The sequence below is a fragment of the Tetrao urogallus genome (genome assembly GCF_951394365.1).
Source record: "Tetrao urogallus genome assembly, chromosome: 6".
Classification (NCBI taxonomy): domain Eukaryota; kingdom Metazoa; phylum Chordata; class Aves; order Galliformes; family Phasianidae; genus Tetrao; species Tetrao urogallus.
Genome location: NC_136819.1, coordinates 57,973,094 through 57,986,481, shown reverse-complemented (window position 1 = coordinate 57,986,481; position 13,388 = coordinate 57,973,094). Strand labels below are relative to the sequence as shown.

Genomic DNA, 13,388 nt, shown 5'->3' with positions numbered 1-13,388 from the left:
ATGGAGCGGTACGAGAAGCTGGGGAAGGTCGGAGAGGGCTCGTACGGCGTCGTCTTCAAGTGCCGCAACAGGGAGACGGGTCAGATCGTGGCCATCAAGAAGTTCCTGGAGTCCGAGGAGGACCCGGTGATCCGGAAAATCGCGCTGCGGGAGATCCGCATGCTGAAGGTGGGCGGCACCGCGCGGGGGGCGGGCGAGCGTCCGTCCGGTGCGCTGCGGAGAGGGGTTGACGTGGCCGCTGTGCCCATGGAAAGGATGGCCGCGCTCCTAATGGCTTTGACCTGGCCTCTGTCTTCGTTGTTCTGGGGTTCCTTCCCCAGAGCCTTCAGGCACAGCTCCCGCAGCCGGAGGTTGTGTCCGTAGTTTTGTGGCTCGCAGCCCTTTGCTCAGTCTGCCTCTTTCTGCTCTTGTATTCGTTTGGTCTCCATGGCACCCTGAGCAGCCGTGCCACAGCCATAGGAACGCTCCGTCCCTACCTTTCCCTTCCTCTGCCATAACACAGCGTTGGTAGGGGGGCAGCCACACCGGGGCAGGAGAAGAACAGCTTTACAAACGCCAAAGGAGCCCCTGTAAGGTGTTTTCTTCACAGGAGCCATGCAGTCAGCCTGGACACACCGCATTCTTGCAGTCCACCAAGGGCGTAAGGTTCTGAAGTTAACAGAACCCCATAGAGCTGCAGAGAATGATGTTCTGATCCGTTCCTTAGGTTGCCCAAGGAGGCTGTGGATGCCCCATCCCTGCAGGCATTCAAGGCCAGGCTGGATGTGGCTCTGGGCAGCCTGGGCTGCTGGTTGGCGACCTGCACACAGCAGGGATTGGAGCTGGGTGAGCACTGTGCTCCTGTGCAACCCAGGCCGTTCTGTGGTTCTATGATTCCAGCTCCTTTCTCCATGCTCCCAGCCTGTGGCTGCTTATTGCAATGCTCCCTTCCACGGAGCTGCCCAGCTTTGCTCTCTGGGAAGCAGGTGGCCCTCAGCTCCCCAAAGCAGAGGAGATTTCTGCAGGTCACAGCGTTTCCCAATGCCTCTCATGCTATCCCCTCATCCCTCACTGAACACCTCCATGAGTAACAACACCATGTTACTGTCAGAGGAGCACAGAGGCCTGATAGCTGCGCTGTTTTAGCAAACAGTACATTAAGATTTAAATGGCATTGCAGATGCGGGCAGGAGAAGTGCAGAAGTCTGTGGTAACATAGATGGTGGAGCAGCATCCTGAGGGCCACAGGGCCAGCAGCAGCCCAGCAGTGCTGGGTGACGGAGTGCAGAGCTGCGTGGCTGGCTGCTCAGCCTTCTGTCAATAGTAACAGCTTGTTTGTGGCAGCAGTGCCAGGTTCAGCAGCAGCTGTTTGCCAAAGGTGTGCCTGTGTGACATCGGTCTGACAGAGGACCGTTCCATGCAGTGGGCAGCAGGTGGATCCTGAGGGGTGTGCTGGAAATGTGCAAAACAGAGCTGGTCTGCATGCAGACCCCGCTGGAGGCAGTGGAAAGCCAACACTGCTGCTTCCCAAAGGGGGAATTGCAGCAGGGCTTTTTGGGGTGCTCCCCAGCTGCGGCTTCTTGCACTTTTCTGCTCCCCGCTCCTTTGCAGGCACTGTCTGATGGAGAGGCCCCTTGGAAGGCAGGGTTAGTGTGGCTCCTAGGCAATGCCCTTTGCAGCTCCCTTGCTTAGAAATATGCTTGTTAACCATCCAAATTCTGGCAACAGCTTGGAGATGCTGAGTCCACGTACTTTCTTTGCGCTTATCGGAGGAGCTCTTTGTTTTCCTCACCGTGTGTTTGTCTGTCACTGTGTGATTCCCCAAGGAGAGCCGCTTTTCATAGCGCTGCAAAGCCTGGGTGCGTGCAGTAACCAACCAACCTGTCTGCTGTGTGTTACAGCAACTGAAACACCCCAACCTGGTGAACCTGCTGGAGGTGTTCAGGAGGAAGAGGAAGCTGCACCTGGTCTTTGAGTACTGCGACCACACCGTTCTCCACGAGCTGGATAAGCACCCGCGGGGGTGAGTGGCCCTTCTCTCATTGGGAGCTTGGAGCAAAGGAGCCAGGGCTGTCCATGGGAGCCCACTGCAGCTCTGCAGAGTTCCCAGAAGATCATTCGTACCAGTACAAGTTTCTCATCATGGTGCCCAGGGTTACCTGTTGCTGCCCATAAGCCCATGTGTGCTCCTGCATGGTGTGGCTCATCAGCAGCAGAGGGGTGGCAGCAGGGACAGGAGGTGATTGCCCCCCTCTGCTCTGCTCTTGTGAGGCCCCAGCTGCAGTGCTGTGTGCAGGTCTGGAGCCCCCAGTACAGGAAAGGCAGGGAGCTGTTGGAGAGGGTCCAGAGGAGCCACAAAGATGAGCAGGGGGCTGCAGCAGCTCCACTACAAAGACAGGCTGAGGGAGCTGGGCTTGTTGAGCATGGAGAAAAGCAGGCTGCGGGGTGAGCTCAGTGCAGCCTGCAGTACCTAAAGGGAGCCTGCAGACAGGAGGGGAGTCAGCTCTTGGAAAGGGGAGATGACAGCAGGACAAGGGGAAATGGTTTGGAGTTGAGGGAGGGCAGATGGAGGTTGGATGTCAGGGGAAGTTGTGTGCTGTGAGAGTGGTGAGGTGCTGGAACAGCTGCCCAGAGAGGCTGTGATGCCCCATCCATCCCTGGAGGTGCTGAAGGCCAGGTTGGATGGGGCCCTGGGCAGCCTGGGCTGCTGTGAAATGTGGAGGTTGGTGGCCCTGCATGGCACAGGGGGGTTGGAGCTTCATGATCCTTGAGGTCCCTTCCAACCCTGTGATTCTGTGATTCTGTGATCATGGTGAGCAGGGCGCTGAGCGTTTGGGCGGTGTGCAGCTGGCTGGGCAGCAGTGGGGCTGAGTGGCTGCAGGAGGCTTTGTGTCCCACTGCTAAGAGGTCAGGGCTGTGGCAGAGCAGCCAGCATGGACGCAGCCCATAATGATGGCACTGACCTGCTGTGTAGCAGAGCAGTGGTGGAGCCCAGGAGTGTGTGTTGGCTGGCAGGACTTCCTGAGCTGTGCCTTGTGGAGCTCCCAGGGGTCAGATACCCTCTCTGCAAACAGCCACGTGCACACAGTGTGAGCTACGAGAACAGAAGGAACATTTTCCAGGTTTGTTCCTTTGAGAATCCCACCTCCTGTATCCTCCTTAATTCATAGAATCACAGAATGGCCCGGGTTGGAAGGGAACTCCAAGGACCACCAAGTTCCAACCCCCCGCCACAGGCAGGGCCACCAACCCCCACATTTCACAGCAGCCCAGGCTGCCCAGGGCCCCATCCAACCTGGCCTTCAACACCTCCAGGGATGGACGGGGCATCACAGCCTCTCTGGGCAGCTGTTCCAGCACCTCACCACTCTCACAGCACACAACTTCCCCCTGGCAGCCATACTTGGCTTTTGATCTCTGCTCCTGCAGAAGGTAAAGCCTTTCACGGTCAGGGTTAAGAAGGGAGGGCTCATGCCTCTTCACTCGCTGTTCTGGGTCGTCTCACCAGCTTCATCCCTCTGTCAGCACAGCACTCAGCCTTCTAGGATGTTTCTGCAAGGAAACTCAAGCTTTTCAACAGCTGCATCAGCACAAGACTTTCTGTTTTGACAGCAGAGTGTCTCCTGAAGCCAGCCTCTCACATTTCATTTTGGCTTATTTTTTTATTGATGATGAATCAAAAGTCTTGCAGCATTAAACGTAGGAAATAAAATTGGTTTTGAGCTTGAAAGTGGCTGAGTGGCACCGGGTGCTGTGGCATGCTCTGGGTTGCCATACATCCTGCTCTCTCATTGTGCTGACCAGATAGGGAAGTGGTGCTGATGGTCCCTCAGCTCCTCCTGCCGTGCTGGGACAGCAGTCTCCCAGGAGAGCTTTGCCTCCTGCAACAGGCTCTGCTTTCTCCTGTAATAGTGAATTTGTTTGACCCAAAGAGTAAAAATGTGCTCTCTTGTTACAGGGTGCCGGAGCATCTGGTCAGGAGCATCACCTGGCAGACCCTCCAAGCTGTGAACTTTTGTCACAAACACAACGTAAGTCCCCTGAGCAGCACTAACGAGAGCTGTGATTTGACTTTTTCATTCTCTCTTTCTCAGTCTGAAAGATTTAATGGAGTTTTAAAGCTGGGGAACAATTAGATAGCACAGCCTGACCTGCTGTAGATCACAAGTGATGAGGTTTTATGGAGTCACCCTTCTCTGGAACTCTGTGATGCTGGGTTGGCAAGGAGCACTTCAGTCCCTAGGAGAAGAAACTAACAGCAGCTAAATTGAGCAATTCTTTGTCCAAGGGCCAGGTTAAATAGAATCACAGAATCACAGCATGGCCTGGGTTGCAAAGGAGCACAGTGCTCATCCAGCTCCAACCCCTGCTGTGTGCAGGTCGCCAACCAGCAGCCCAGGCTGCCCAGAGCCACATCCAGCCTGGCCTTGAATGCCTGCAGGGATGGGGCATCCACAGCCTCCTTGGGCAACCTGTGCCAGTGCCTCACCACCCTCTGGCTGAAAAACTTCCTCCTCATATCCAACCCAAACCTCCCCTGTCTCACTTTAAAACCATTCCCCTTGTCCCATCACCATCCACCCTCACAAACAGCCGTTCCCCTCCGCTCCCTTCAAGTATTGAAAGGCCATAATGAGGTCTCCCTGGAGTCCCCTCTTCTCCAAGCTAACAATAGCTGTTTTCCAAGCTAAAATAGCTGTTTCTAACCTTGATGTGCTTTGGTTTTTACTTTCTGATTTTGTTTCCAGTGCATCCACCGAGATGTAAAGCCAGAAAACATCCTGATAACAAAACACTCTGTCATCAAACTCTGTGACTTCGGATTTGCTCGCATGCTGAGTGAGTGCTGCTGCCTGCCTCCATGGGTGGTACATGCCAGGGCTCAGTGAAGCGCAGGTTTGGGCTTTCAGGCCTCAGTAATGTTACATCTTGTGTAACATATAAGGGCTGGTGTATCTTTACAAAGAGCTTCTGCTGAAGGCACTGGAGATGCTTGGATTGGGATCCCCAGAGCAGATTAAACACGGCTAACTCAGACATTTGAATGCCTCTGTAATTAATGTGCCCTGAGCTCCCTGCTGGTGCTGAGCCGGCGGCTGGCCTGACCACTGCTTGTGCAATGCTGGGGCACAGCTGGAGTTCCCTAGCAGGAGGGCTCCCTTTGGCAGAAGGTGCCATCTCTGCAAACAATAGCTTCACATTTTCCATCGTAATAAAGCCCCGGATTTTATTTTTGTAGCTGTTATTCAAGCAAATCATGTGGGCTTTGAGAGCTGGCACGGGGCCTGCAGCCGAGCTCTGTGTTTTCATTTTGAGAAAAACATGCTCTGGGTTTTTCTCAACTCCTGAGTATTTGCAAAGTTGGATTCTGCTGGTGGGCAGTGACTCATCCTGTTCCTGGAGCTCACGTGGGTCCCAAAGGTGCTGTTGATCTCAGAATCATAGAACAGCCAGGGTTGGAAGGGAGCTCAAGGATCACGAAGCTCCAACCCCCCTGTGCCATGCAGGGCCACCAACCTCCACATTTCACAGCAGCCCAGGCTGCCCAGGGCCCCATCCAACCTGGCCTTGAACACCTCCAGGGATGGACGGGGCATCACAGCCTCTCTGGGCAGCCTCTTGTTGCTGCCCTGAGCTGCGTCCGCACCCTTCTGACCCCACACCCCGCTTTGTTGCTCTCCTTCCTGACCCTAACCCAGCTGGCCCAGCTGATTACTACACAGACTACGTGGCCACCAGGTGGTACCGCTCCCCCGAGCTGCTGGTTGGGGACACGCAGTACGGCCCTCCGGTGGACGTGTGGGCAATAGGCTGCGTCTTTGCGGAGCTGCTCTCCGGGGTGCCGCTGTGGCCCGGCAAGTCGGACGTGGACCAGCTGTACCTGATCCGCAGAACGCTGGGTAAGCAGCAGGCCCACCATGGCTGCACGAGGATGGGTTTCCTCCGTGGATGCCGCTGTGCAGTGACTGATTTCTGGGCTGGGAGGGAACAGAGCTCCGTGTGTAACTCGTATTGGAATGAGTGGAGAACTGTGATGTTTTGCTGAGCAATGTATGCAGGCAGGAAGGTGAGCTGGGGCCATAAACTCCTTAGCTAGGAGTATAGTTAAACTTCCAATTCCTTGAGGTGACTGGTGGGGGGTGCTCACAGAACAGTATTTTGTTGGCTCCTCTGATGGTACTTGAAGTATTCTCTTGGATGCTGCCAGCCTTGTTAGATCAGCTTGCTCATAGCAGACACTGTAAAACCAATTGTTCTGATTGATTTTCATTCTGTTTCCTCCTTGCTCAAAGGGGATCTTATTCCCAGGCACCAGCAAGTGTTCAGCACCAACCAGTTCTTCAGCGGCGTCACGATTCCAGACCCAGAGAGCATGGTAGGAGCTCCCTTCAGATGCGTTCCCCTCGAGCTCAGCACTAACCAGCAATCTATAGGCAACGTGGTGAAAGAAAAGCTTGCCAATACAACTACTTTTTTTTCTCTTTTTCCTCCAGGAGCCATTGGAAATGAAATTTCCTACTATATCATACCCTGCTTTAGCTCTCATGAAGGTAAGCAAAGTGTCTGAAGCTGAAGCTCACAAGGTCCTCTACCCAAAGCAGCGTGCCCAGGAGGCAAGGAGCTACAGCTTGAGCTCTACACTGAGACTTAACAAATGCAGTCTGCTTTGCTTGTTCAGATGGTAGATGGTTTGAGATTTGGCTACTGAACAATCATAGGTTCATAGAAAAGCAGAGCTGAAGGGGAACTGGAGAAAACTTTTAATCTGCTTCTTGTTAACCTGCTCGTCTTTAGCACAGACATGGAAAACAAATTGTTCCATTGAGATGCACCAAGTGGAAACCATGAGGGTGAATGCATTAAAACTAAGGTGCAGCTTTAGGTAGCACCAAACCCTGGAACAACACAGCTAGTGATGCACTGGATTCCTCAGTTTAAGAAGACTCTTCTGGTTCAACTGGAAGTCATGGGCTTAGCTGTTTTCTGAGACTTGATGGTTTGCTGTAGAACAAAAGTGTCCCTCTAGCCTTAGTTTCTAAGTATTGCCTTCTGTCAGAGGTGGCATTTGTTCATGTGAGCTGCTTTGCAAGCTTCTAGCTGACACTAAAAAGCCAGATTTGTAGAATTCCTTGAAAAATAAAACCTATGCATCCATCCTTGCAAATACTCATTGGCTGTTGCAAAGAGCTGGAATCGTGCAGACCTTTATGTGTCTTTATGTTCTGTGTGACCCTTGGTCTTTTCTAAGGGCTGCCTTCGTATGGACCCTGCGGAGAGGCAGACGTGTGAGCAGCTGCTGCAGCACCCCTATTTCGACAGCGTTAGGGAGGCAGATCTGGGGAAAGAACATGAAAAAGCAGCTCGGAAACCAGCCAAGCTGACACGGAAGCACGTGCCAGGGGTAATGCTTTCATTGCAGTGTTTAATGCTCAGTGTCCAGGGAGGGAAGTTGTTTTCTTAACGTGGTGCCCACAAGTCGGGCTCAAGAACAGGTTGGGCAGTTCGTGGGGAGGTGAAGTTCTCACATTGGAGCAGCCTTAATTTTAGCCCGAGGAGAAGATCACAGAACCACAGAATCGCTAAGGGTGGCAAAGACCTCCAGGATCCAGTCCAAGCAGCCACCTACCACCAGTATTTCCCACTAAACCATGTCCTTCAGTACAACACCCGAACAGATCCAAAAGGAATCTCCTGGTTAAAGAGGAACTCACTGCAGGCTGAATTCTGCACTGCAGCTCCATCGGGTGTCGGGATAGGCAGCACAGCAGTGTGACAGATGAGGTTTATTTAGCAAAGTGCATTGTGGATGAGGTGTAGCAGGACTGCTGAGCAAACTGCATGTGCTCGTGACTCTTAGTTTGAAAAGTACAGGAGTGCAGTATGAATAATTTTATGCCTTATATCCCTGTTTGAAAGATGAACTGCATGCTTTCTCCTTCTTTCAAACAACTACACGTGATGTAACTCTTGCTTTACTTCCAGTACCTGCCTCAGTTAAGCAGCAGCAATGTTCTGCCAGCTTTGGACAGCAAGAAGTACTTCTGCAAAACGAGGAAATCCAACTACCATTTCCCTAACATCTGAGTGGGTGGCAGATGAAAAACTACCTAGCATTCAAAGTTCCAGTCCTTCAGCACTTATCAAAGGCCACGTGGTGGAAACCTGAATTAATACAGGTGATGATGTATGCAGAAATGGACTGTAAGGTACTCTGGGCTACTGGTGGAAGGAAAGTGGTGCACTCCAAGCTCACGTTAGCCAGTGTTCTGTGTAAAGAAAATATAATTCTTCTTTGCTTTAATTTTTCTTTACTTATAATTCTTTTTACTTTAATTTGTGATTGCCTACTGGTTCAGGATTACTGCAAAGCAGTGTTACAGGGTGAATCTCGAGAACTCTGTTGCCTATCCATTAGCTGTGTTTCAGACTTGGCAGGAGAACTGTAACCTTGCCGAATAAATCAGAGTCACTGTGGCTAGCTAACAGATCCTGCAAGGACCTGTAAACCTATTCCCTTTGTGAGTGGAAGACAGATGTGTGTGTGTGTGTGTGTGTGCAGCTGAGGAGAATTAGGTCCAGCTGATTACAAACCTGCTGAAATAGCAGTGTTTTAAAGATATGTCTATCTTGTGTAAGGCATAAAGTATCATGAGCACAGGCATTGACTTAGACTTACTGGAAGGCTCCACAGGCACTGGGAACAGAAGGAGAATGTAATTACTGAAGTCTGCTTTTTTTCTTTGGCCTTTCCAGAGCTTCTCCTGTCTGTCTCTTCCTTGCAATACGAAGTTATTTATATTTGCTGGTTTTGTCATGTGAAGTCATTCGCCTGTAGTGTTACAGAAATTGTTTTTACCAAAAACAATTCAATATAACTTATAACAGTAGCCAGACACGGGCAATAATTCTGCCTAAGTCTGTGTATTAGAACAAATCTTGGATTTTGTGTAATTTCAGAATGTAATATTGCGTTGATTTTTAATTAAAAAAAATGTAGCTTGTTTTTCCAGTTCACAGGATGTGTTTTACTACGTAAGCTTTTAATAATGGTCAAGATACTGCCTCTTCCTACTTGAGAATTAGAGCAAAATTGTTTCCTTTTCCCAGTTCTGTTATATGTTCAGCAACAGTAAGAGCAATTTCAGTGAAACAGGAGCTCCATCCTTACTGAGCATAACTGCCTACCTTATATCCCATATGATATTTTAATCCTGGACCTTGTCAGGTGGTTCTGGTTATGCTCAAAACGCTGGCATTGCTGTATGGCTGAGTCATCTAATTCTGTGCATTTGCTAAGCACCCAACATCCTTGTGTAACTGCTGTAACTGACAGCCTAGCAGTCAGCTCTTGGACACGGCCCAGGGCAGTGCAGGCTGGAGGAACTTCCCTTGGCGCCGCTCCTGCTCTGTGCCAGGAGCTGTCAGCCTGAGATGCAGCTAGAGCAAAAATGTTACCCCTTCCAGTGCATCATTTACTTCTGAGGATAAGGTGGCAGCTGGGGATAATAAAAGAGGCTCTCAGCTCTGGCACTGTAGCCGTGCTTGGGGCATTACTCTGAAAGTGGCTTTCTTGGAATCATCACCTCCCATCTTTGAACTACCATGGAAGCTCAGGAGCTGACTAAAAAGGATGCATCTTTCCTGAGGGTGGATGACTCTCTTACTGAGTGATACGGTTGCAAGTAAAGGGGTACAAAGGTTTAGTCCATGTGAGAGTGTGGCAAAAATGTACAGGGCTCATTGTGGAGAGCCTACCTCTCCACAAATCCAGATAGTCGGTTCATCAGCTCAGATTTTATGAGGATAGACTGCTTGTCTGCAGCTCAGTCCAAGGGAAGCAAAGAAAGACTCTGCCAATCAAAGTGTGAACAGCAGAAAAAAGGCCCAGAAGCTCCTGTCACTCACTGACTAGGTGACACCTTCAGACAAAGTAAATGGCTGTCATTCCAACTCCGAGGATTCCGTGACTCTATGATTCACATGGCATCAACACTGTGTAATAAATCTGCACAGCACTGCTGCATCACAATACTGACATTCTGTTCACTGATGTTCTGCACAAGAACTTCTGTGCAATACAGTAGTTTGTAACTTCTGATCGACGTATTAAGGCTTCCTATAAAGCCTACTACTACACACAGAATCCTTAAGCTTAGTGCAATTTAACTGCATAATTTGTTAAAAGACTGCATATGACTTTTAAGGCTGGACTGAGAGATCTGGGTTTATTTCCATACCTGTAAATAGAGCAGCATCCACAACTTAATTTACACAACATGTGATAAAGAGCATGAAATCAAATATCCCTCGTTGCATTCAGTCCAGATCCAGCTCCAGCTCTAGGTTTGGCAGTGCCTGCTGAAGGACACGAGCAGTAGTTTCTTTCTGTCTTATTCCAGGAAGGTCACTCAGATACAAATATTCAAGGTTCCTATAAATACATAAGAAGAAAAGTTGGCAACTACTATTTAACTGCTGGCTCAGATATCAGGCAAAGGATGATTCTACTGCAGCTGTTACGAGTATTTGAAAGGTTAATGATTCTCACAGAAGATTTTTTCCAAATGGAGTGCTTGAAGTTTTTAGTTGATAACAAAGTCAGTACCTGTACACAGTTTACAGAGGTCCCGGCCACTCAACATCATCGAGTTTCCTTTAAATTTAATCAATAAAGCACACATGATGTGCTTCCAAGCTATAGGAGGGTGCTGTATCCAACCCATACCTCTTCCCAGGCTGAACACTGCAAGAAAGAACTCCTGAGACCTCTAAGGCTGCAGTGAGCACAATGTAACCAAGTGACAGGAAGCAGTGTAGGATGCAGGAAGGTGATAACAAAAGACACCATGAAAACCTGCCCTGAAAAGCAACTGCAGCACAGAGGGGTGTCATGAGTAGAAGCCATGGTTGTCAGTAGTTTCTTATTCTCAAGCAAAACCATCTTGGTGTGCTGACACGAAAGGAAGGTGATCTAATCATTCCTATTGCTCTTGGGGACAGAGGGCACGTCCTGCTCTGATTTGTGCAGTAACATCATGTGGACAGGGGGATGTGCTGCACTCAGCTCCAAGGGTAGAAGCAAAACCTTGAGATTCACACGCTGTCACAGACAATTCTGGCTTCTGCAGCTGCAAGCTTCAGTGCTGCATTAAGTACCTGATACCAACCTGAAGAGGCTGATTAACACATACATATTAATTCACGTGTCGTTTCAAAGCTATCCACAACACTATTTTCAATCATACTTGAAGAAGTATTTCCTGCAGTGGCAGTGCCACCCCTCCCAGGTTTTATTCAGGTCAGTTCCTTAATCCCAGCCCTCCCACCGCCCCACACATCTGAACAGCCCACAAAACAGTCAGACTTCAGCGTTCCCAAGCAACCTAACCCAGCACTGTGGGCTGGTACAGAAGAGCTCAGCAGTTCACCTACGTCAGCTTGTGAAGTGCAATGATGCCTTTATCTGTGACATTCCCACAGGAAATGATCTTCAGCTGCAGGAGGCTCTTTTGTAGGTTCTTAGTGTCGCTGAGCCTCTGCAGGCACTCATCCTGTATATAAATACACTTCTGCAGCTTGATTTCAGTAACGTGTTCAAGACCATCTGAAAAGACAAAAAGAACATTGGCTTCAGAGTACCAGCAACAACCAGTATTGTCTGTTCCATTCCCCCTTGCAAATGCAGTAACACAGAAGCATACTCCTACATGCAAGAGGGACCTCATGCACAATGAATCTCCAAAGTCCCCTCTTGTGGGACTTGAAATTATGAACAACCTCCTTTTGGCATCCTAAGGTAATATCCTTAAAGCTCTGACACAGGCAGGTAACAAACAAAACTCTGCAAGTTTGAGTGAAAAAGAATGATTCTGAATTAGGAACGCTGTACTGTGCTAATCCCCACTCTGGTTTTTGTTATCTAAAGGAAAACTGAAACGCTTTTAGATCTTTTTATGCTCTATAAGAAATGGATGCATGCTTTTTTTCTTTTACTGACTTTGAAGATATCATAAATTCTTGGAGGACAAGCAGTATTATGGCTTCACAGCCACCAAAACCATCAGTTGGTGGTGAAAGGCACTATTTTAAACACTATTTTTCTTTTAAACCAACCTCTTAACTATGAAGTTAATTGAACAGCCAATCTTTGGTGCACTTCCTTAGTGCTACTGCCACTCCAAGTAAAGGCTGAGATCTTTCTTCCTGCTTCCTAGCACACCTCCAGCAAAATCTTAGAACTGCTGAATCTCTGTAAGAGCATTTTAAGGAAACCAACCAACCAACCAGATTTCTCTACATCTTACTACAGAACGAGGTATTAACATTTATTAACAGTTGTTAACATTTGTATGTACTGCAAGAACTATGTCGTTTGACCTTACCCAAGTAGTCAAATCCTCTGTACATGATGCAAGACTCAGTGGCGTTGATTGCTTCTATCTTGTATTTCCCTAAGGGCCCCGTGGGGAGGCCGCTGTAGTCCTGCTGCCACTTCTCATAGCCTTTATAGCGTACCAGTGCTCCACACCGCAGCAGCCACTCTGAGGCTGCCCTGTCAGGCCCAACAGCCTGGATGCGCTCGTAGTCCACCCTGCAAAGCCAGGAAGAGCATTTATGTTTCTTATAAGGTGTCAGATTTATTATCACAGCATGGTAGGGGTTGGAAGGGACCTCTGGAGATCACGGAGTGCAACACTCCTGTAAAGCAGCTCCCTGCCGCAGGCTGGTTCTTAATCAGTCTGGCATTACGGTTTGTTGTGTGTCGTTTGTTTGTTCCTTTAATATCACTTTGTTAATGGAGGAATACAAACACAGCTTGACTCGGCACGCAGTAACCCTTCTCACACCTGTGACACACAAGCCATTTGTGAGCGCTCTTCCCTCAGGAATTACAGCACTCTAAATGCAGTGGTTGGAACCCTTATTATTTTGCCCAGAGCGGCTGTGATGCCCCGTCCATCCCTGGAGGTGTTGAAGGCCAGGTTGGATGGGGCCCTGGGCAGCCTGGGCTGCTGTGAAATGGGGAGGTTGGTGGCCCTGCATGGCACAGGGGGGTTGGAGCTTCGTGATCCTTGAGGTCCCTTCCAACCCGGGCCGTTCTGGGATTCCATGAACCCTTGGATCCACTCTGACACAGGCTGTTCGTTAGGCCGGTGAGGAACGAAGACAGAAGCAGAGATCCGGAGGACTCGTCCCGCCCCGCCGCCAGCCCCTTACTTGTTGAACACGGCGTTCAGCCAGCCCCAGAACTGCCTGCAGCCGCCCGCCGACAGCCGTTCGCTCAAGCTGCGCGCCGGCTGCGCGAGTTTTCCCAGCAGCATCTCGAAAATCCAAGGGGAAAGAAAGGCGAAGGGAAACGTCACTCGCAGCGCCCGCCCCGGCAGCCCAGCGCCCTTCCCCCGCCGCGG

The 13,388-nt window shown here is 49.9% G+C and overlaps 2 protein-coding genes across 3 annotated transcripts; one reads left to right on the top strand and one right to left on the bottom strand.

Annotated features, from left to right (window-relative positions):
* CDKL1 (cyclin dependent kinase like 1) lies at positions 1-8,064 on the top strand (the record flags this gene model as incomplete). 2 transcript variants are annotated; one of them, XM_079537367.1, is made up of 9 exons in its annotated part: positions 1-168; positions 1,881-2,002; positions 3,938-4,010; positions 4,728-4,818; positions 5,679-5,879; positions 6,273-6,355; positions 6,474-6,530; positions 7,229-7,381; positions 7,957-8,064. In XM_079537367.1, the coding sequence occupies 9 exons, from the start codon at positions 1-3 to the stop codon at positions 8,062-8,064; spliced, it is 1,056 nt and encodes a 351-aa protein (XP_079393493.1). The 2 variants fall into 2 exon arrangements, with proteins under 2 accessions (XP_079393493.1, XP_079393494.1); XM_079537368.1 differs by lacking the exon at positions 7,229-7,381 and having other exon boundaries at positions 6,474-6,539; positions 7,963-8,064.
* Positions 8,065-10,296: 2,232 nt separating this feature from the next.
* On the bottom strand, positions 10,297-13,301 carry DMAC2L (distal membrane arm assembly component 2 like; the record flags this gene model as incomplete). The annotated part of the gene is made up of 4 exons (XM_079537331.1): positions 10,297-10,411; positions 11,413-11,584; positions 12,363-12,571; positions 13,198-13,301. The coding sequence occupies 4 exons, from the start codon at positions 13,299-13,301 to the stop codon at positions 10,297-10,299; spliced, it is 600 nt and encodes a 199-aa protein (XP_079393457.1).
* Positions 13,302-13,388: the final 87 nt, after the last annotated feature.